Here is a 23,410-nt window from a genome sequence, read left to right as displayed (position 1 = left end):
ATCAGAGTAATGGGTCATTGCTTGCCTGGAAATTGAAACCTAATTAAAGTTAAATGCTTGCTTCATGTACAGTAAATTGTGCAATGTACCGTTTTGTAATGAAACAAACTTGTCCTAATTTATTTGTAAAATTTTGGATAATGTAGTAGGCTTAATGAAGTCTGCCTACATGTATTATCATACTCTCACATTATTTGATGCAGATACTTGTAAGTAAAGGGAAACTATAAATTCAAGTTGAGAATAAATTCAATCCTTTAAAAAATATGAAATCATTGTAATTGACAGTAGCTGCGTGTGCCGTGGTGCACTGCAAAGGGCCATTACAAATAGCTGTTTATTTTACTCTCAAGACAGATCTGTGAAACAAATTCTGGAAACTTGTATTTAATTTTCATTCTTTTTCTGCTCAACAGATAAATCCATCAGCAATGAAACAGGAACCTGAGCTGTTCCTTAGAGAGCACCCTCTGTAATCATGGAGCTGTGTCACCTTCTGTAGAATATCTGAATCATCATCTGCCGAAGAGTCAACCAACCCGCCATCCAAGCCCCAAGCATGAACGTTGGCAATCTCAAGGATCCAAAGGTATGATAAACATTGTTTCCCCTTTGCGTCCCATGTCGCTATTGCCGGCGACACGCTCGCTCATATTTTTGACAGAGCAATTATGCTATAGTATCTTGGTCAAGGACACAAGTGTACAGTCTGTCCAGCTTCGCTAGGTCAGCTTGAGCAACAGCTAGGACTGGAACCCACACTCTGATGATTCTGATGATCAAAAATCCCATGAGTGTGGTGCTCTTAATGGCTCGACCACAACACCCCACTTTGATCACTCTTGTCAATACAAGTTATGATCGAATCTTGGCCACAAATTGGGATTAAGATTTTTTAGAAACTGTGTTATTGTGTGGCAAAAATACCCTGCATGTATTTATTGTTCTTATCTCATTTCTGTCCAAACAGGATCCAAAACGTAATCCTGAGACGATGCTAAGAAGCACCCTGATGATGAACTCAAACCACTGGGTCATCCTTTGCAGGTGAACCCCTTGGAGAAGCAAACCTTCAAGAGTCCACCAACCGTCTTGCTCAAGCCTTCTCCAGAGACACCCCTACTCCTCCCAAGGGTCAACTGATCCTCTGTCCAAGCCAAAAGCATGAACGTTGGCAATCTCAAGGATCTGAAGGTTCGATAAACATTGATTCGCCCTTTCCATTCAAACCTAAGACTTTCCATAACGCTACTGCCGGCGACCCGCTCCCAAGCAGTACAAATTTGTCTTTTGAGGTATATTTTGGTCAGCGACTTGTGTTCGGGGAAAATGGGCGTGTATCAATTTTATTTGTATTGATTTAATTGAGCAATGCATAAATGTTTTTGCTGCAATTTATTATCTGTTGAATGGTATACCACCTTCATTACAGCTAGGAAAAAGACTCACTGATGATCAAGTGCCATAGCTGGGACTCAAACCCACACTCCGATGATCAAAAATGCCAGAGCTTAATAAGTCTAGTGCTCTTAACTGCTTGACCATGACACGCCTCGCCACTTTTGATCACAAACTATGATCAAACCTTTCCCACAAACTGAGATTGAGAGTGCTTACAACTGTATGGGGTGCATTTTCACAAGCATAAAAAACTGTGGTTGAACTTGCTTTTGGTTGATCACTGGCCAACAACCAAAACAGTTCGTGGTTATGACCGCCAATTGTGTTCTTGATTGTGTGGCAAAGACTGTAACCCTGCATGTATTTACTTCTTTTTTGTCAAACAGGATCCATGTATGACAAAACAGAATCCTGAGATGATAATAAGAGGCACCCTGACCCTGATGAACTAAAACCACTGGGTCATCCTTTGCAGGTGAGCCCCCTTGGAGAAGCAAACCCTCAAGAGTCAACCAACCGTCTTGCTCAAGCCTTCTCCAGAGACACCCCCACTCCTCTCAAGAGTCCACCAACCGTCTTCTTCAAGCCTTCTGGAGAGACACCCTACTAGAAGACAGACCCAAACTACACCTTGAAGAGTAAACTACACGGATCTAATACAATCAACGGTATGATCAACTCTGATGATATTTTACTGATAACAAGCTTGTGATTTCTCTGGGCTTTTCCTGATTTCAAGTTCTCAAAGCCACCTTGAGGCAAAATTTCATAAATAGAAGTTAACCGGTCATCAAAGGAAAAAACAAAAATTGATGTAATCGTTTAATTTCTTTTTGTTCTCTTTCTTTCATCCTCTAGAGATCAACTATTCCAGACAGAGAGTGTCGGATCTCCATTCAAGTTCCAGTCCATCACCAGTGGAGATGCAGTGTTGGTCAACAGTAACTTAGTGTTTGTAGCTTTGAATTTATAACTATATCTGGGATGGATCTGAAGGTTTAGTGTATTTCTAACAAGATAATGAACGCTTTTCTTAACGAGCATCATTGTCTGCAAGATTGATATGTGCACATCCTGAGTGTCGTGAATCATTCATACTTTCCTTGTGTGATGATCTACCTATATTTACCCATGGTGAATCATTCATACTTTCCTTGTGTGGTGGTCTACCTATATTTACCCATGGTGAATCATTCATACTTACCTTGTGTGGTGATCTGCCTATATTTTCCTTGTATGGTAAATCATTCATACTTTGCTTTTGTGGTGTTCTACCTATATTTACCCATGGTGAATCATTCATACTTTCCTTGTGTGGTGATATACCTATATTTACCCATGGTGAGTCATTCATACTTACCTTGTGTGGTGATCTACCTATATTTACCCATGGTGAATCATTCATACTTTCCTTGTGTGGTGGTCTACCTATATTTACCCATGGTGAATCATTCATACTTACCTTGTGTGATGATCTACCTATATTTACCCATGGTGAATCATTCATACTTTCCTTGTGTGGTGGTCTACCTATATTTACCCATGGTGAATCATTCATACTTACCTTGTGTGGTGATCTGCCTATATTTTCCTTGTATGGTAAATCATTCATACTTTGCTTGTGTGGTGATCTACCTATATTTACCCATGGTGAATCATTCATACTTTCCTTGTGTGGTGATATACCTATATTTACCAATGGTGAGTCATTCATACTTACCTTGTGTGGTGATCTACCTATATTTACCCATGGTGAATCATTCATACTTTCCTTGTGTGGTGGTCTACCTATATTTACCCATGGTGAATCATTCATACTTACCTTGTGTGGTGATCTACCTATATTTTCGTTGTATGGTAAATCATTCATACTTTGCTTGTGTGGTGATCTACCTATATTTACTCATGGTGAATCATTCATACTTTCCTTGTGTGGTGATCTACCTGTATTTACCCATGGTGAATCATTCATACTTTCCTTGTGTGGTGATCTCCCTATATTTACCCATGGTGAATCATTCATACTTTCCTTGTGTAATGATCTACCAATATTTTCCTTGTATGGTAAATCACTCATACTTGTTTTGTGTGGTGAATCATCCAAATCAAAGTTCCAAGTTGAAACGTACAAGGCTTAGCTTATGTAGTAATGTTTTTTTGTCACTAGTTTAGATCATTCATTTAGGCTATTCAATTTAGATGTGCTGATGTATGGAGTTGACAAACTTGGTTGCCATATAGTGGAGCCGGATGGGAATTTTTTCCCCAGAGGGTATTAGATAGGCGGGGTTTTCGCCCATCTCATATATCAGCATTAGCAGCCATGCAACTTTTCAGGCGATCAGCTGACTTTTGGGGTTTTGGTTTTTTCAGCCATTGAAAATTAAAAAAACACAGTACAAAAACTTGCTGTGCCTGTTTCTGGAAATACAAATTTTGTTGTAAAAATACAGAGTTGCATGTGTGAAGTAGGTGACACTTTAGTGTCTAAATTTCATTTGGTGTCAAAGAAAAACAAAAAACACAGTAACACAATCTTGCTGTGCCTGTTTCTGGAAATACCATTTTTGTTTTGTTGGCCAAAATACAGCACAGAGTCCATGTCTGAAATAGATGACACTTTAGTGTCTAACTAGGTTCGCTAGGTGTCAAAGAAAATTTGACATTTCATCTAATGTGTATTAAATCATTTCAGGTTTATTCCAATAATCTGGGGATTCACAATACTAAATGATGAATCACCAATTCTTCCCCTTTGTGTGCGAAGTTGTCAACACTTTCACATGTGTGATAAGTTATCAATGCTCCCCTTTTAGGATGAGTTATCAACACTTTCACATGTGTGATAAATTATCAAAGCTTTCCTTTCATGATGAGTTATCAACACTTTCACTTGTGTGATAAATTATCAAAGCTTTCCTTTCATGATGAGTTATCAACACTTTTACATGTGTGATGAATTATCAATGCTTCTCTTCTTTGGTGTGATATCAACACTTGACTGTGTGGTGAACTACCCATAATTCCCTCACAGTAAGTCACCAACACTTCCACTTGTGTTGTATATTCTTGATACCCTTCTGAATGGGGATCTACCCATATATCCCTTGAGTATAATATAACAATTACACTCAAACTTCCCTTGAATCATCTAAACATTCCCTTGTGTAGCAAATCACTTATACCTCCTTTGTGTGTTAATCGACCCTTACTTCAAATGCTTTAAAATCTCCTCTTTTTGTCAAAGTAGTCAGTGTCAATTAAATTATACAATCTTAGGAGTCAAAGTAAAAATTAGTCTAGTTAGTTACAGTAAATGTTTCAGGGTGTGCCAATAATCTTGTGTGGTTAACTACTCACACTTTCCTTTGTGTGGTGATCAACCTATTCCTTACACTGTGGTAAATGACACTTCTCATTGTGTTGTGAGTTACTCACATTTTATCTGTGTGGTGAACTATCCATACTACCCCTTGTATGGTTAAACAACAACTTTGACTTGTGTTTAGATTTACCCACACTTCTCCCTGTGTGGTGAATCACTAAAATATTCCCCTTTTGTCCCAAGATCCATCCCTTATCCGCACAAAGGTGTATGATTCCAATAAAGGCATACATACAAAGTTAATCAAAATTCTTAGAATTTTAAAGAAAAATGTTCCCTTGCAGATAATCGGCACTCTGATTATCTTCTTGGGGAACAGTTTTACCAGTCAGAGAGCACTCTGATTGAAACTGTTCAAAGAAATTTCAAACAAAGTTTTGCAGAAATTGTAGATGCTAAGAATTGAAGAGAAAACCCTAACCGCCTTGTCTGAATCATATGTCTTTGTGTAATTAATTTAAAGTAAATTAGTTTTAAAGTAATTAGTTTAAATGTCTGAGTTGCTCCTACCAAAGAATTTCACCATGAAAAACAGTTGTTTAAATTAAAATAATGATTTTTCTCGCAAGCAAAGTCATTCTTTCAGAAATTGGGCAAACATAAAACAAAATTATAGAAATCTCAGTATCTTGCAAAGATATGGACTTTTCTGTACAAAAAAGGCCTGATAAAACTCATTTGTTGTTTGTTTTGGTAAATATCACTAAGTGTTTTCAAAAAGTGTTTGTTTTTTTTCTCCTATGAGTAAAGTTATTAACGTTTGTCAGTAATTGAGCAAATTATGGAAATCTCAGTATCTTGCAGAGATATGGAAATTTCTATAAAATACAATGATAAAATTCCCTTTTACTTTTTTCATCGGGGGTTTGGCTCTGAAAGATATTGAGAGTATTTTTCAGAGCTCAAGGTAAAACCACAGAAATATCTTTTTGACTCATTGTGTAGGAGCAGCTCATTCTCATGAGGGTTTTCATGTATGTTAGGGCCTCATCCAAACCCTCTGAAAAACTCGCAGAGTTGTGCAAACACCTGTGCCTGTTGGTGGACCCCTTCGGCTGCCTGGAACAAATGTTGGTCCTGCTGGTCTGGGTGCGATGGAAGGTATGTTCTCTGTTCAGTGAAGTTTAATTAGATGCACCACTAGTGTTTTGTTTCACTGGTGTAACGCCTTACAAATTTGATGAGCTAGAGCGAAGCAATTTTTGGATGCATACATACTAGCGCATTCCGAGCTGGAAAGTAGTGGTTGGTCCCTAAAACGTTTGGTTCGGTAAGATCTCTCAAGACGTCGGGATGAGGGCCCCTTATCATTTAGCCTTTTGTTGGTCACGTCACTCTTTTGTTCTCTAGTAAACAGGTTTGAACTGGGGATCTTTCAAGATCAACAAAGGTGCCTTGAGATGTCTTTGCTTGAGCCAATGGAATCTGGACTTGGTGGATGATGAGGACTTCTATTCAGTTGATGATATGAGGGCTGGAGAAACATGTTCTGCTTGGTCATGCCACTTTACATCAAAAATATATAGTAAGAACACCCATTTTATTGCCTTTTGATACCAAAGATGACATTGGATTTGTATCATTCGAATTGGTTGGTTTTTAGAAGAGGTCAACAGTAGCATATTCTCTACTCTTTCATTGTGTTTTTAATACCCCATACTTCCCCTGGTGTTGCGTATTCTCTACACTTTCACCTGTGTTTTGAATTACCCATAGTTCCTCTGGTGTTGCGTGTTCTCTACACTTTCACATGTGTTTTGAATCACCCATACTTCCCCTGCTGTTGCATATTCTCTACACTTTCATGGTGTTTTGAATTACCCATACTCCCCCTGGTGTTGCATATTCTCTACACTTTCATTGTGTTTTGAATTACCCATACTTCCCCAGGTGTTGCGTATTCTCTACACTTTTTTTGTGTTTTGAATTACCCATACTTCCCCTGGTGTTGCGTATTCTCTACAATTTCATTGTTTTGAATAACCCATACTTCCCCTGGTGTTGCGTATTCTCTACACTTTCATTGTGTTTTGAAGTACCCATACTTCCCTTGGTCTTGGGAATTCTCTACACTTTCATCGTGTTTTGAATTACCCATACTTCCCCTGGTGTTGCGTATTCTCTACACTTTCATTGTGTTTTGAATAACCCATACTTCCCCTGGTCTTGGGAATTCTCTACACTTTCATTGTGTTTTGAATTACCCATACTTCCCCTGGTCTTGCGAATTCTCTACACTTTCATTGTGTTTTGAATTACCCATACTTCCCCTGGTCTTATTTGCGTATTCTCTACACTTTCAACTGTGTTTTGAATTACCCATACTTCCCCTGGTCTTATTTGCGTATTCTCTACACTTTCACCTGTGTTTTGAATTACCAATACTTCCCGTGGTCTTGCATATTCTTCACACTTTCACATATGTTTTGAATTACCCAAACTTCCCCTGGTGTTGCCTATTCTATACAGTTTCACCTGTATTTTGAAGTACCCATAGTTCCCCTGGTCTTATTCGCGTATTCTCTACACATTCACCTGTGTTTTGAATTACCCATACTTCCCCTGGTCTTGGGAATTCTCTACACTTTCAACTGTGTTTTGAATTTCCTATACTTCCCCTGGTCTTGCGAATTCTCTACACTTTCAACTGTGTTTTGAATTACCCATACATGTACTTCCCCTGGTCTTGGGAATTTTCTACACTTTCAACTGTGTTTTGAATTACCTATACTTCCCCTGGTCTTGCGAATTCTCTACACTTTCAACTGTGTTTTGAATTACCCATAGTTCCCCTGGTCTTATTTGCGTATTCTCTACACTTTCACCTGTGTTTTGAATTACCCATAATTCCCTTGGTGTTGCCTATTCTCTACACTTTCACCTGTGTTTTGAATTACCCATAATTCCCCTGTTGCTTATTCTCTACAATTTCACCTGTGTTTTGAATTACCCATAATTCCCCTTATGTTGTTTATTCTCTACACTTTTCCTGTGTTTTGAATTACCCATACTTCCCCTGGTGTTGCCTATTCTATACAGTTTCACCTGTATTTGGAAGTACCCATAGTTCCCCTGGTCTTATTCGCGTATTCTCTACACATTCACCTGTGTTTTGAATTACCCATACTTCCCCTGGTGTTGCGTGTTCTCTGCACTTTCGCCTGTGTTTTGAATTACCTATAATTCCCTTGGTGTTGTCTATTCTCTACACTTTCACTGTGTTTTGAATTACCCGTAGTTCCCCTTGTGTTGCCTAATCTCTACACTTTCACCTGTGTTTTGAATTACCCATAATTCCCCTTGTGTTGCCTATTCTATACAGTTTCACCTGTATTTGGAAGTACCCATAGTTCCCCTGGTCTTATTCGCGTATTCTCTACACTTTCGCCTGTGTTTTGAATTACCCATAATTCCCCTTATGTTGTTTATTCTCTACACTTTCACCTGTGTTTTGAATTACCCATAGTTCCCCTTGTGTTGCGTATTCTCTTCAATTTCATTGTTTTGAATAACCTTTACCTACCCTGGTGTTGGGAATTCTCTACACTTTCATTGTGTTTTGAATTACCCATACTTCCCTTGGTCTTGGGAATTCTCTACACTTTCATTGTGTTTTGAATTACCCATACTTCCCCTGGTGTTGCGAATTCTCTACACTTTCAACTGTGTTTTGAATTACCCATACTTCCCCTGGTCTTGGGAATTCTCTACACTTTCAACTGTGTTTTGAATTACCTATACTTTCCCTGGTCTTGCAAATTCTCTACACTTTCAACTGAGTTTTGAATTACCCATACTTCCCCTGGTCTTATTTGCGTATTCTCTACACTTTCACTTGTGTTTTGAATTACCAATATTTCCCCTGGTGTTGCATATTCTCTACACTTTCATTGTGTTTTGAATAACCCATACTTCCCCTGGTGTTGCGTATTCTCTACACTTTCATTGTGTTTTGAATAACCCATACCTCCCCTGGTGTTGCGTATTCTCTACACTTAGTTTGTGTTTTGAATTACCCATACTTCCCCTGGTGTTGCGTATTCTCTACACTTTCATTGTGTTTTGAATAACCCATACTTCCCCTGGTCTTGGGAATTCTCTACACTTTCATTGTGTTTTGAATTACCCATACTTCCCCTGGTGTTGCGTATTCTCTACACTTTTTTTGTGTTTTGAATAACCCATACTTCCCCTGGTGTTGCGTATTCTCTACACTTTCATTGTGTTTTGAATAACCCATACTTCCCCTGGTCTTGGGAATTCTCTACACTTTCATTGTGTTTTGAATTACCCATACTTCCCCTGGTCTTGCGAATTCTCTACACTTTCATTGTGTTTTGAATTACCCATACTTCCCCTGGTCTTATTTGCGTATTCTCTACACTTTCAACTGTGTTTTGAATTACCCATACTTCCCCTGGTCTTATTTGCGTATTCTCTACACTTTCACCTGTGTTTTGAATTACCAATACTTCCCGTGGTCTTGCATATTCTTCACACTTTCACATATGTTTTGAATTACCCAAACTTCCCCTGGTGTTGCCTATTCTATACAGTTTCACCTGTATTTTGAAGTACCCATAGTTCCCCTGGTCTTATTCGCGTATTCTCTACACATTCACCTGTGTTTTGAATTACCCATACTTCCCCTGGTCTTGGGAATTCTCTACACTTTCATCTGTGTTTTGAATTTCCTATACTTCCCCTGGTCTTGCGAATTCTCTACACTTTCAACTGTGTTTTGAATTACCCATACTTCCCCTGGTCTTGGGAATTTTCTACACTTTCAACTGTGTTTTGAATTACCTATACTTCCCCTGGTCTTGCGAATTCTCTACACTTTCAACTGTGTTTTGAATTACCCATAGTTCCCCTGGTCTTATTTGCGTATTCTCTACACTTTCACCTGTGTTTTGAATTACCCATAATTCCCCTGTTGCTTATTCTCTACACTTTCACCTGTGTTTTGAATTACCAATACTTCCCGTGGTCTTGCATATTCTTCACACTTTCACATATGTTTTGAATTACCCAAACTTCCCCTGGTTTTGCCTATTCTATACAGTTTCACCTGTATTTTGAAGTACCCATAGTTCCCCTGGTCTTATTCGCGTATTCTCTACACATTCACCTGTGTTTTGAATTACCCATACTTCCCCTGGTGTTGCGTGTTCTCTGCACTTTCGCCTGTGTTTTGAATTACCCATAATTCCCTTGGTGTTGTCTATTCTCTACACTTTCACTGTGTTTTGAATTACCCGTAGTTCCCCTTGTGTTGCCTATTCTCTACACTTTCACCTGTGTTTTGAATTACCCATAATTCCCCTTGTGTTGCCTATTCTATACAGTTTCACCTGTATTTGGAAGTACCCATAGTTCCCCTGGTCTTATTCGCGTATTCTCTACACTTTCGCCTGTGTTTTGAATTACCCATAATTCCCCTTATGTTGTTTATTCTCTTCACTTTCACCTGTGTTTTGAATTACCCATAGTTCCCCTTGTGTTGCCTATTCTCTACACTTTCACCTGTGTTTTGAATTACCCATAATTCCCCTGGTCTTATTCGCGTATTCTCTACACTTTTGCCTGTGTTTTGAATTACCCATAATTCCCCTTGTGTTGCCTATTCTCTACACTTTCAACTGTATTTTGAATTACCCATAGTTCCCCTGGTCTTATTCGCGTATTCTCTACACTTTTGCCTGTGTTTTGAATTACCCATAATTCCCTTGGTGTTGCCTATTCTCTACACTTTCACCTGTGTTTTGAATTACCCATAATTCCCCTGTTGCTTATTCTCTACACTTTCACCTGTGTTTTGAATTACCCATAATTCCCCAGTTGTTGCCTATTCACTACACTTTCACCTGTGTTTTGAATTACCCATAATTCCCCTGTTGCTTATTCTCTACACTTTCACCTGTGTTTTGAATTACCCATAATTCCCCCGTTGTTGCGTATTCTCTACACTTTCCCATGTGTTTTGAATTATCCATGCCTTGCGTTGTTCTCTACAACAAGACATGCTTTGTGACGACCCATAACTTCTTTGAGTGGTGAATTTATCACAGTTAATCTTAGCCCTGTTGAAATATTTGGTCAAGGTCATTTTCTTTAGGGATGGTAGACTTAATATTGATCCAATGTCATCTCCAGTATCATTTATTGGCAAACATGCAGTGACCAAAAATCACTACAAATTTGTGACGTTTGTGTAATACGTCTGCACTTTTCCGAAGAATTTTGGCGACTTGCTTTACACACAATTGGTAACTAAATTACTGGCCATTACAGAACTTGTTTCTCCGACCAGCACATCATCATCTGGATAGAAGTTGTCATCATCTGTCGAGTTAGGATCCCATTGGAACAAGCGTCGACACCTCTTGGCACCACCAGTGCAGCTTGGTTGCGAAACAACAATCGGTGAAATCCTAAGCACTCTTGAGGGCACCATTTCATTTAAGCAAGCAACAACTACCTTCTGCTCAGCACGTCTGCGTCAAAAAACAAAGCGCTAAATTGCGTCTAGCTCATTAGATTTGTAAGACAGTACATCGTTGTTACAAACCACTAGTAGCGCATCTAATTGAACTTCACTGAACAGAGAACATATCAACCATTGCACTTGGACCTTTAGACCATCACAAGTTCCAGGTGGCCGAGGGGGTCCACCGACAGGCACAGGTGTTTGCACGACTCTGCTTTTTTTTTGGCCAAAATTTTCAATAAAAAATCGAACAGAACTCTCCTTGTAACTTGTGTTTTATTTGCATCAACCCCCCCCCCCCCCCAATTCAAATATGGCAAGTCCATCTTATCCCGATGGAACACACCCCACACTATAAGGACCAATGTTAGCCCCCCCTACAGTGTGAGGGTGGGTTCCATGGGGTTAAGATGGACCCTCAGGCCACCATGTTTAACTACAATGCAATTGGGTATGTATCAAGTCGCTTTTAGCTAAGTATTTTTGCGCATATGAAATTAGGTGTAAAAATAATACACACCCATTGCTGCACTGTGTTCAAATATGGCAGCCAACTAGACGACTCAAGTAATAATGAGATATTAGTCTTTCACTTCGGGGCAATCAAAACATAAATTGATTCGCCCCTAACAATTAGCCTTTATTTTCCAACACACAAAACCAAACTTTAAATATTTAAATACCCTTGCACACATTTTCAAGCAAAATTTGATAAAACCATAAGGCTATAGCCTTGCACACATTTTCAGGCAAAATTTGATAAAACCATAAGGCTATATTATATAGCCTTGCACACATTTTCAAGCAACTTGCACACATTTTCAAGCAAAATTTGATAAAACCATAAGGCTATAGCCTTGCACACACTTTCAAGCAAAATTTGATAAAGCCACATTTTTCAGGCAAAATTTGATAAAACCATAAGGCTATAGTCTTGCACACATTTTCAAGCAAAATTTGAAGAAAAAAAAACATTTCGAGGCAAAATTGGATAAAACCATAAGGCCTTGCACACATTTTCAAGTTAAATTTGATTAAGCCACATTTTTCAAGCAAAATTTGATTGAACCATAAGGCTAGGGCCTTGCACACATTTTCAAGCAAAATTTGATAAAGCCACATTTTTCGGGCAAAATTTGATAAAACCATAAGGCTATAGCCTTGCACACACTTTCAAGCAAAATTTGATAAAGCCACATTTTTCAGGCAAAATTTGATAAAGCCACATTTTTCAGGCAAAATTTGATAAAACCATAAGGCTATAGCCTTGCACACATTTTCAAGCAAAATTCGATAAAACCATAAGGCCTTGCACACATTTTCAAGTTAAATTTAATAAAGCCACATTTTTCAGGCAAAATTTGATAAAACCATAAGGCCTTGCACACAGTTTCAAGTAAAATTTGATAAAACCATAAGGCTTTAGCCTTGCACACACTTTCAAGCAAAATTTGATAAAGCCACATTTTCAAGTTAAATTTAATAAAGCCACATTTTTCAGGCAAAATTTGATAAAACCATAAGGCCTTGCACACAGTTTCAAGTAAAATTTGATAAAACCATAAGGCTTTAGCCTTGCACAAATTTTCAAGTAAAATTTGATAATACCACATTTTCAGGCAAAACCATAAGTCTTTAGCCTTGCACACATTTTCAAGCAAAATTTGATAAAGCCACATTTTCAAGCAAAATTTGATAAAACCATAAGGTTTTGCACACATTTTCAAGCAAAATTTGATGAAGCCACATTTTTAGGCAAAATTTGATAAAACCTAAAGGCACACAATTTCAGGCAAAATTTGATAAAGCCACATTTTCAGGAAACTTGATAAAACCATAAGGCTTGCACACATTTTCAGGCAAGATTTCATAAAGCCACATTTCCAGGCAAAACTTGATAAAACCATAAGGCTATATATAGATTAATACTCTGTGGGGAATTTGACAAGTACTTTGTTTTACCTCGTGGGAGGTTTACGCTTGAATTAAATGTTTAAACCAATTTTAAAATGTATTACATTTATTGATGCACCTTTTGAAAGCTTGAAAGGCTTGACATAAAAACACAACCTATCAAGACATCAAACGTATTTTGACTTATGTACAAACAAGAGCTACCTGACTTCTGCACAATTATTCCAGATCTCAATGGACCGGGTTTTAAAATTAAAAGAATGTTTTCTGGGGTTTAACCTTTTACTGGAGAGTGAAGCTCCTGTATCAGAGGCTGGTCTTGGACATCTCTTGGTGGCGGGATAGTCGCAATGGAGATCGCAAGCCTGACTGCAACACACAAATGTTTCACAATTTGCAACATTTAGATTTGTTACACAGATTATCCATCAGTAAAACAGCTAGATACAATTTTGATTTTTCAATAGATTTGTTTTCAATACTTTCAATCACAAATATATGAAGACAAAACTTTGAAAAAAGTATTGTAATAGTTGGCTAAGCTCATGCACATTAGGGGTATTTTGACTTGTGCAAAATAATTAAGCAACAACAACTCAGGGGGATTCCAAATGTGCTGATGATATGAACTTTATTTAATGATCAGTCATGCCAGTTACCTCTCAGAATAAAACATTTGAAGCACATGACATAACCATAGTATAAATTAACAAGACTAAGATTTGTTTTTGTTTAATTGATGGAAATTTCCATCGGGGATGAACAATACTAATTTTGGTTTTGCCAATACACCTATGTGGGACTTTCTTCACCACTCTCGGTGTTTCTACACCAAATTGAGTAAATTGAGCTTTATGGGTGATCTTCAGTGTGCTTGTTATTTCGTGTCTCTTTATTTACTTCTCAAGAGCTGTTTAACTGAGTGAAATTTGCATCAGGATTAAGAACTCGGGTTTTGGTCATGCCTTTTTGTCTTTAGTTACTGCTCAAGAGCTGTGAGGTTTGAAGTTGCGATTAGAAACTTTAATTTTAACTCACCATAATACTGAAGAATTGCATCCTCTCCCTGTCTTAGACCCCCATCTTTACAGTTGCTCTCCTATATACACTGCAGCCTTCAAAAGTGATCAGTAGAGAGGTGATTCCAATCAAAGTTGATTTCAGAATACTATTAGCTTCATAGCCCTGAAAGGTCAAGTTAACAGATTTGTTATGCAAGTGGTAAATTTCTAAGTGCTAATCCTGTTGCTGTTATGATTAAAACTGGAAAGGACCCCCTATAGCCTTGTACACATTTTCAAGCAACATTTTCCAAGCTTTAATTGACATAGCCTTGTACACATTTTCAGTCAAAGTTTGATAAAACCACATTTTCAGACAAAATTTGTTGAAACGATAAGGCTATATATAGCCTTATACACACATTTTCAGGCAAAATTTGATGAAGCCACATTTTCAGGCAAAATTTGATAAAACCACAAGGCTTATTTATAGCCTTATTTTCATACAAAATTTGATAAAACCACATTTTAAGGCCAATTTTGATAAAACCACATTTTCAGGCAAAATTTGATTAAACAATAAGGCACATTTTCAGGCACACATTTTCAGACAAAACTTGATAAAGCCACAGTTTCAAGCAAAATGTGATAAAACCACAAGGGCTTTTAAACATTTTCAAGCAAAATTTTTCAAGCTATATTTGATACAGCCTTGTAAACATTTTCTGGCAAAATGTTATAAAACCATAAGGCTATATTATATAGACTGGTAAAAAAATTCATGCAAAATTTGATAAAGCCACCTTCAGGCAAAATTGGATAAAATCACAAGGCAAATAGCCTGATGGTACACATTTACAGGAAAAATTTGATGAAACCATATGCATTGTACACATTTTCAGGCAAACATGTTTTGAGCAAAACTTGAGCAACAATGGATAAATAGGAAAAGCTATAGGGAAAGCCTTGCTGCATTTTCGGGGAAAATTTGAGAAAAATTTTATAAATATCCAGCAAAATTTGATAAATACATGCTTGTTGCATGCACTTTATGGCGAAATTTTAGCAAAATTTGATATACGCCGCAAAATTTGAAAATTTTTAGCAAAAAATTGATTAACGCACAAGGCTATGCCTCGTTGCATTTTCGGGCAAAATTTTATAAAAACGCCTTCTGCATTTTAGGGAACAGTTTGAGCAAAACTGGACAATATGCACGGCTAAGCCTTGGTGCACTTTGGGGCAAAATTCTAGCAAAGTTAGATTACGCTGCACAATTTTAGCAAAATTTGGTATTAATATCGCAAGGCATTTGCAGTTGCATTTACGATTACATTAACACACTAGGCATTTGTTGCATTTTTAGGCAAAATAAAAGCAAAATTTGATAACACACGAGGCTCGTTGCATTTCCAGGCAAAAATTGATAAAAACGCCTTTTGCGTTTTAGGGAAAATTTGAGCGAGTGTTTTCAATGTATCAAACCTCACATTATGCATTTTTCAACCGCATTAGGGGCAAGAGGGTGGAAGAAAGGGTTTTAAGCAAGAGTTGGCTCCTACTTAATACTAAAATTAAACACTATGTCAACAATGCTAACTATGCATCAGAATGCTATGAGGGACTTAATATCCCGGCCCTTACAGGCTCACAGCTAAATGTCTAAGTTTGTCTTCGCGGTTGTATAAACTCACCTGTATAGTAGGCATGATGGACACATCGAGCTTTTGGTGCCAGCGGTCTCCTTGAAAAATGGAATGATTGGAGCTGTCAGCAAAAGGTACACGTCTGAAAAAATATGTTAAATAGTTAAAGTTTATTTATTAAAATAATTATAGCATTAAAACTTACTTGGTATTAACGAGCAATGAAGAGTTGTTGGTAGTATAAAACATACCATAAATGGCTGTGTTTACCTTTTCTTTGAGACCTCATCTTGATCATAACTTCCCGACCATAATTGAGGGCTGATTGCCGATCCCCAGGCAGTAACATGCTTAGTGGAAATGCAGGTGTTCTGTACCACAGTTCTCCTCACTATAAATCACAAACAAGTAAGAAATTAAAATGGTGAATAATTTATCTTCCTCCTCAAGAAATAAACTTTTGGGTCTTCAAATGTTGGTTGGAGCAGACATTGGGAGTATGCAGGCCCCAACTAGTTGGGGGGCGCTCTCCCCTCCCCCAACTCCTCCCCCAAAAAGTATGTCCCCTAAAAAAACAAATTAAAAAAAATAAAAAAAATCCGCCCCAAAAATAGAAACACACAAAAACACCATAATAACAAAAACAAAACATCCGCAGCCCTAATAGTCCCCCCTAAAAAAGTCTGCCCCCCCCCCTAAAAAAAAACTTTAAAAAAAGTCCGCACCCAAAATAGAAACACACAAAAACACCATAAAACAAAAACAAAGCATCTGCTTGTTGTGTGATCATGATTGATTGTTGGCAACTTGTAGCCTACACTTGGTTTATAAGGCACTACTTATTCAAGTTCATTGGTCAATTTCAATTTAATAAAGTTTGCTTTTATACTTGTACCTCCGAAGTTTGTCATGAACTCGCCTGGTCGCACAGGAATCGCGGTGCGCAACCTCTATTTTGCGGACAAGCCAAAAAGTGCAAAAATTATGGCACCCTCCCCTCTGTTGGCTAGTCATATTAAGGAAGTAAGACTTTCAAATCCATTCGCTTTTTATGAGCCTATCATGTTGGGTGGGGGTAAGACTGGTAACGTTGTCTTCAAAATTCATTTTGGAAAATCAAGAAAAAAACCTTTAAACATTAAACAAGTAATGGAAGCCATATAGCATCCCCACAGTACAACGAATGAAATTGGGATAATGTTCCGCACGTCGCCACCAATTTATGCGCCCTTAAAAATACTCCAATTATTCCACTGAATTTTTACAAAAAGTAGGGCCTAATATCTCATTTGAGTAAATTAAATAGCTGTTGGCAGGATACAGACATTTTTCCAAGCTTCTAACCTGTTTGCAATGAAGTTTAAGAATAATACAAAAATATTAAATTTCCTAAACATCCTTTACAGCAAATGCTAAACATGTGACATGTCGGCACCGTGTGTATTTCGAAACTGCCGCCGTGTCGAACGGCAAGGTCTATTGTTTGCCTCATTTTTACCGTTTCAGAAACTCATAATGAAACGAAAAAAGTATTCTACGAATTCTATAAAGCACACTCTACTCACCTCTTTCATTGTTGTAGTTATTGTGTCGACTTAATTACATGTACATTGTGGAAGAACATGAGAGAAAATTCTTGAGCCCTCAGCCATTTTGTCTTGCAAGAGGGCAAAAGGTCACCCACGCACACCACGTGGGTAATTTGCATATCATGAACGTCTCTGGGAGAAGCTATTATGGTAACGGTGATACCAAAGTAAAGATGTTATGAGAGAACTTGATAATGAATGGACGATATAAAATTCATAATTAACATTTACATTATAAAAGTTGATAGTTTAGCTAACAGTGGATATTGAAACTGTTTTGGAGAGTTTTTGAGCAAGCATTAGGGAAGAAGGAGCTTCGAGGTGTTTCAACCCCAAATGAACACCCCCATTGAATAATGGAACGTGCAAGACATTTCGGTATGTCCTGGATCCAGGGCGGGCGGAGGAGGGGTGGAGCAGAAGTAGATTTTTAGCAAAACAATGGGAGGTATATTTGATGTATATGTATATTGTATATGTATTTTATGTATTGGACTAATCTGCAAGGTTTTAATTACGCTGCCCGAGTTTGACTCATTTCTGGGTCCATTTGGGCACAGATTCTGGGCCATACTGACCAGAAATGGGTCAGGCAACACATGACCCGGACCCCAGTGCTAAAACCAGTTTTCTAGTATTAGTTGTAATTTAATACAAAATTAACAAAGTACATTGCAAACACCTCCTCCCCAACCCCCAACCCCCCACACTTAATACATAATTAAAATATTAAACTCCAGTTTTTTCTTTTTTAAGAGCTTATAAGTGTTTTCTGGTACTAATTAACCAAGGTTTTTAAGTATTTTGTTAGCTTAAGATTGTAGAGAACTGTAATGAATCGACTCCGTTCACACCAGTGATATATTTTATATATTTTCTTCATATTATTCAGCAATAAACTCAACAAAAAAGACATCTACCTAAACTTACTTCATGTACAACCTTCTCCAAATAGGTGTTATTATTTACATCAGGGATAAAGAACTATTTGATTTGTACCCATGGCTATCAGGCAATCGCTGTGGTCTAGTTGGTAAGACATCTGTTCTAGAATTGAAAAAGTCGTGGGGTTAGAATCCCACTGGAGTAAAATGCTTGTGATTTTTTTTTCACAGAACTGCAGTGCTTATACACATCGGTGTAAGGGTAAAAAAAACAAATAACCTTCACCAAGAAAATTATAATTAGAACAATAAATTTGCAATAAAAAAAAATCAGATAATAATTTAAACTATTAGTTTATTTTCCTTCTTAACTCTTGTGGAAAAAAGAGAAAGTACAAAGATTTGTAGAGTGTCATGGCCAAGTGGTTAAGAGCATCAAATTCAAGTTCTGGTGGTTGACACTTGTGTCCTTGAGCAAGATACTTTACTATAATTGCTTCTCCTCACCCAGTGGTATAAATGGGTACCTGCGAGGGTAGAGGTTGATATTGTGTATGTAAAAGCCATCGGAGCGCCATGACAGCTCAGCCTGTATACCAAGGGAGCTGAGAAACATTAAAGAGATGTTATTGGCCCTATGCCCAGGGCACTATTGTAAAGCGCATTGATACGGTTATTGTGAAATGTGCTAATAATACAAGAATATGTTATAAAGATCTTGAACAATTTGAAGAAAAACCGATTTGCTCAGAACTGAAATTTATCAAATTAATATTAAAATCATTATCTCTAATAGGCTGAATCGTCTCCATCACATAGCAAGCCAGACATTGAATGCTGAACTCTCTCCAAGTCACACCACAAGCCTGCAATAATGAGAGCGCCTTTACAGCTTTTATTTGTGGTGTTTCGGTTAGCCCGCATGCATGTAGTAACTGAGTGAGAGTTCATGTTCCCATTCCCAGCCACAAGCAGGCTCTGATCATGACGACACAGCCCCTTTATCAAACTAAAGTGAAACAACTTTTACAGCTATCATTACAAAACAAAAGCTTAAATATTAAATTACTATTTCTCATATAATTAAGAAAAACAATCGATGTTCATTCGCTAAACTTTAAACACAATAGACCGATTCATTTTTTTCAAAGTTTGAATGAAATCATAGATTAATACCGATTAAAAATTTAAATTAGTACAAACTGATGTGCATCTACGATTGAAGATTTTGATACTATTTATGTGACAATTGAAGTGAGTATGAAGTGTTTTAGTTGCTCAGTTAGTAATACTTAACAGTATGGACAAGTGAAAAAGCTCAGGGACCAGCCGTCGATTTCACAAAACTCTTCCTAACTTAAGACTAATCTTAGGACTTTAGGACGAGTCCCAACCCAGCACTGTAGCATGCAGACCTTAAACCCTGTTCAAGACTGAAGTATCCGGCCTAAGGAGTCCAAGTCAAATAATGTACTTCTAGACCTGCAGCTGATTTCACAAAACGCTAGGATTAATCCTATCTCGAGTTAGGACGAGTGATTCGTCCTAACTTAGGGTTGGTTCAGTGCGTCCTAACGTCAATGCATACAGAACTGAACTCGTCCTGTCCCAAGTCCTAAGATTAATCCTATGTTAGGAAGAGTTTGGTGAAATCGACGGCTGACCATTTAAATTGCACAATACAATGCAACAAATCTATCCATCACCTGAGACCTGCTATACTTCAAATATAACTACTCTATTAGATCCCTTGCATACGACGCCTTGACTGAGGTCAAACAACGGAAACGTGCGAGCGTGTACGCACCACGCACACCTCTCAGCCAATGATAGGTCTTTCTTTGACCTCAGTGAGGCGCGTTTTGAGCTTGTGACATCATATGCAAGTGGTCTATACACAAAATAAATCGGTAGACAAGGATCAGCTTAAGATTGAAACCTCTGAATGTCTGTGATGTCAAACTCTGTCGAACTGCCATTAGGGAGGAAATGTGTTTGTAGTACTAGCAGTTGAGCATGATTAACAGGTAAATTTGAAGCAGGTTCTGAAAGATATGAAACAAACAAAAATAAAACAAGTTAATTGAAAAGTATATTATTTAAAGTTTTATGTGAAAGTGTGTTATTTAAAGTTTTATGTGAAAGGTCCCAAGACCACACAGTCCGAGACCCAGTCCAAGGCTGTCTGAGACCAAGACCATAGTGACACTCCGAGCAAGTCCAAAACTTAGACTTTAGACCGACAGGACAAAAACTAAGACCGACCCTCCCAAGACCAAGTTCAAAACTAAGATGAAGACCTACAGACGGAGACCAGACAGTCCGAGACCAAAACCAAGGCCGTCACAGACCTAGACTAAGACCAAGACCGACACTCCAAGACAAAGTCCAAAACTAAGACCAAGACTGACAATCCGAGACCAAGACCAGACAGTCCGAGACCAACACCAAAAGGCATTCTTCCAGGCCTTGAACTTCGCTCATGAAGGGGCATGGCAATTTTCCTCAAGGGGTACTCTATGAGGAAAATGTTAATTTGTATTGGAACTTTGCAATGGGAACTGCAGCAAATTTCGAAGCCCGTTTTTCCTTCCTTGTTACAGATGAACAGACTGCAAATGATTGATGAAACCAAATATTTTAGGCATGGAAGGATTTTATATATACAACCATGTTTAGCTAGGAAGTTGAAATAGGGTGTCGAGATTGCTGTAAACTAAAACAGGTACTGTTCCTTTGCTGATGATTTTCTTTTTCTCCTCACCTAATTCTCAAAGTTTAGTCGTCATCATCATCCGGGATAAAGATGTCATTTTCTTCCAGGAAGGCAGCTCCTTCTTTGCTGATAGTTGCCCCCAGGTACAGGAATGGAACAGTAACCAGGACAATCTTAGACAAGCCCAGATTGATTGTTGTTGGTTTGGCTAAAAGAGCACCAGTCTCGGTGGTAGTCTTGCATCGAACTTGTTGGGTCCTTGCTAGAAGCTGCTGATGAAAAAGCACAATGGAAGTGACGCAAAAGGGTGATTACTTACATTTAAACTATTTCTGTGACTCAAGCTCTAAATTGATGAAAGTGTAGATTATTTTTACAATTCTACACTCAGGTGTAGATTGGTTACAAGTGTACACTTAAAGGCAGTGGACACTATTGGTAATAACTCGAAATAATTTTCATCATAACCTTTCTTGATTACGAATAAAGGGGCGAGGTTGATGGTATAAAACAATGTGTGAAGCAGCTCCCTCTGAAGTGACGTAGTTTTTGAGAAAGAAGTTATTTTCAACGAATTTGACTTCGAGACCTCAAGTTTAGAATTTGAGGTCTCAAAATCAAGCATCAGAAAGCACACAACTTTGTGTGACAAGGGTGTTTTTTCTTTCATTGCTATCTCGCAACTTCGACAACCGATTGAGCTCAAATTTTCACAGGTTTGTTATTTTATGCATATGTTGAGATACACCAACTGTGAAGACTAGTCTTTGACAATTACCAATAGTGTCCACTGTCTTTAACTGTACATTTGAAACTAACAATAACATGACCAAAGTGATAGTTTAACTTTAAAATGAATGCTTTCCAACGTGAAAGATAACTAACATGATGTGCATACATGTACTCAGCTAAAAACATTATATTTCAATTTCCAAAAACATTATAAAATCAAACAATTTAATTTTGTTAAAACATAATAATGGTAAACTGATCAAAACATTGTACATATTTACATAGCAATGTTAAATAATACGCTAACAAATTTTGCAAAAAGGTATGACGACTGTGTCCAAACGTACAAAGTTTGGGGGGGGGGATACACTCCTTTTTTTGTCACAACTCCTAATTCCTTTACTGTATGAAATTGTTGTTTGCAGAAAAAGAAAGATGAATACATCCCCTTTAACATATAAAAAATAAGGTAGTCTCTCTTTTTTGAAGAATACAATTATTTTTCCTCCATAAATTTTTGATTTAAAATTTGTAGTTTCGTACCGTTTCGTATGAGAAACCGAAAAACTAATTTCCTTTTCACAACCTTGCAGACTTTAAAAAGGCCGTATCTAGGGCCCCCTTAAGTAAAAAAAAAAAAGTTGTTTGCATTGAGTTAAACTTTATTTTGTAAACTTTAATCTGGGAAGACAATCATTCTGATTTGAGTAATATTTCCTCCGTCAATCTGGGCATCAACAAGGTGAACCAATAATCGATCTTGTAACAACCCCCTATCACACTGCACAAAATCGATCAGCGTGTCCCGGGTTATTGGAATATAACTTATTATTTATAATATAAGAAAAATGTGAACAGTCTTCTTGTACAACCATTGAGAACATCATTTGCTGCATAGAGAGTGATACCAATTTTTATTTCTCAGTTGAGCTGCTGGGTTAAACCATTTAAACTTTATATAGTCACACTCACACAGAGCCACACACAAATCCAGGAGCGCGCGACCTATGGTGTCTGAATTGAATGTGTACTGCATATGGCGACCACTCACTGTCTACTTTTTTTTATTGCTATGTTTTATGTGGTAATTTTGTCTGGAAATCAGGTTTAGAACACAAATTTTAAGTGTCCAACTCACAGACATATGTCAACATTAAAAACAAATTTACACCACCGCCCGCCATCAAAGGGAGGGGAGGGGATCGCTCGGCCGACAGTATGCACGATCGACTGCCTGTCAGTGTGTGTCAGTGTCATCAGCGACACTCTGTGCACACAGTGCATACAATTACAATGTACATGTATGTATGATAAATTACATAGGCGGAAATATTTCACTTCACACAAAAAAAAAACATCACAAAATACAGCAGTTTGCCTTGGCAGGCATTAACTACTTGCTACCAGAATATGTACGTTAACATTTTAACAACAGTATTCAACAGATCATGCTAGTTTTACCTGATTTTTGCATACATTTCGGGCCGTTTCTTTGCGGAGAATACCCGTCACAATTCTGCCCAGTGTCGCCATCTTGTTTGTACGGTGTAGGGGGCGGGGCCAGTTGTTGGGGTCGGGGGGGGGGGAGGCGGACCGCGGCCAGTTGTGGGGGGGGGGGGGGATATTCTTTGTTTACAGTTTGATTTCTCACA

The 23,410-nt window shown here is 37.9% G+C and overlaps 1 protein-coding gene and 2 long non-coding RNA genes across 4 annotated transcripts; 1 reads left to right on the top strand and 2 right to left on the bottom strand.

The window, feature by feature from the left end:
* Positions 1-425: 425 nt before the first annotated feature.
* On the top strand, positions 426-2,559 carry LOC139944653 (uncharacterized). Its single transcript, XR_011787004.1, has 4 exons — positions 426-589; positions 971-1,194; positions 1,788-2,069; positions 2,260-2,559. It is a non-coding gene; the product is annotated as an uncharacterized lncRNA (long non-coding RNA).
* A 10,305-nt stretch (positions 2,560-12,864) lies between these two features.
* LOC139944292 (uncharacterized) lies at positions 12,865-17,495 on the bottom strand. The gene is made up of 5 exons (XR_011786938.1): positions 17,403-17,495; positions 16,108-16,228; positions 15,886-15,979; positions 14,229-14,375; positions 12,865-13,559 (listed from the first exon to the last, which is right to left on the bottom strand). It is a non-coding gene; the product is annotated as an uncharacterized lncRNA (long non-coding RNA).
* Positions 17,496-18,288: 793 nt separating this feature from the next.
* Positions 18,289-23,303, bottom strand: LOC139944545 (essential MCU regulator, mitochondrial-like). 2 transcript variants are annotated; one of them, XM_071941593.1, is made up of 3 exons: positions 23,220-23,303; positions 21,075-21,295; positions 18,289-20,355 (listed from the first exon to the last, which is right to left on the bottom strand). In XM_071941593.1, the coding sequence occupies exons 1-2, from the start codon at positions 23,289-23,291 to the stop codon at positions 21,089-21,091; spliced, it is 279 nt and encodes a 92-aa protein (XP_071797694.1). In that variant the 5' UTR covers positions 23,292-23,303; the 3' UTR covers positions 18,289-20,355; positions 21,075-21,088. The 2 variants fall into 2 exon arrangements, with proteins under 2 accessions (XP_071797694.1, XP_071797693.1); XM_071941592.1 differs by having other exon boundaries at positions 21,075-21,298; positions 23,220-23,296.
* Positions 23,304-23,410: the final 107 nt, after the last annotated feature.

Source organism: Asterias amurensis, chromosome 11 (genome assembly GCF_032118995.1).
Source record: "Asterias amurensis chromosome 11, ASM3211899v1".
NCBI lineage: Eukaryota > Metazoa > Echinodermata > Asteroidea > Forcipulatida > Asteriidae > Asterias > Asterias amurensis.
This window is presented reverse-complemented; position numbering and strand designations above follow the sequence as displayed.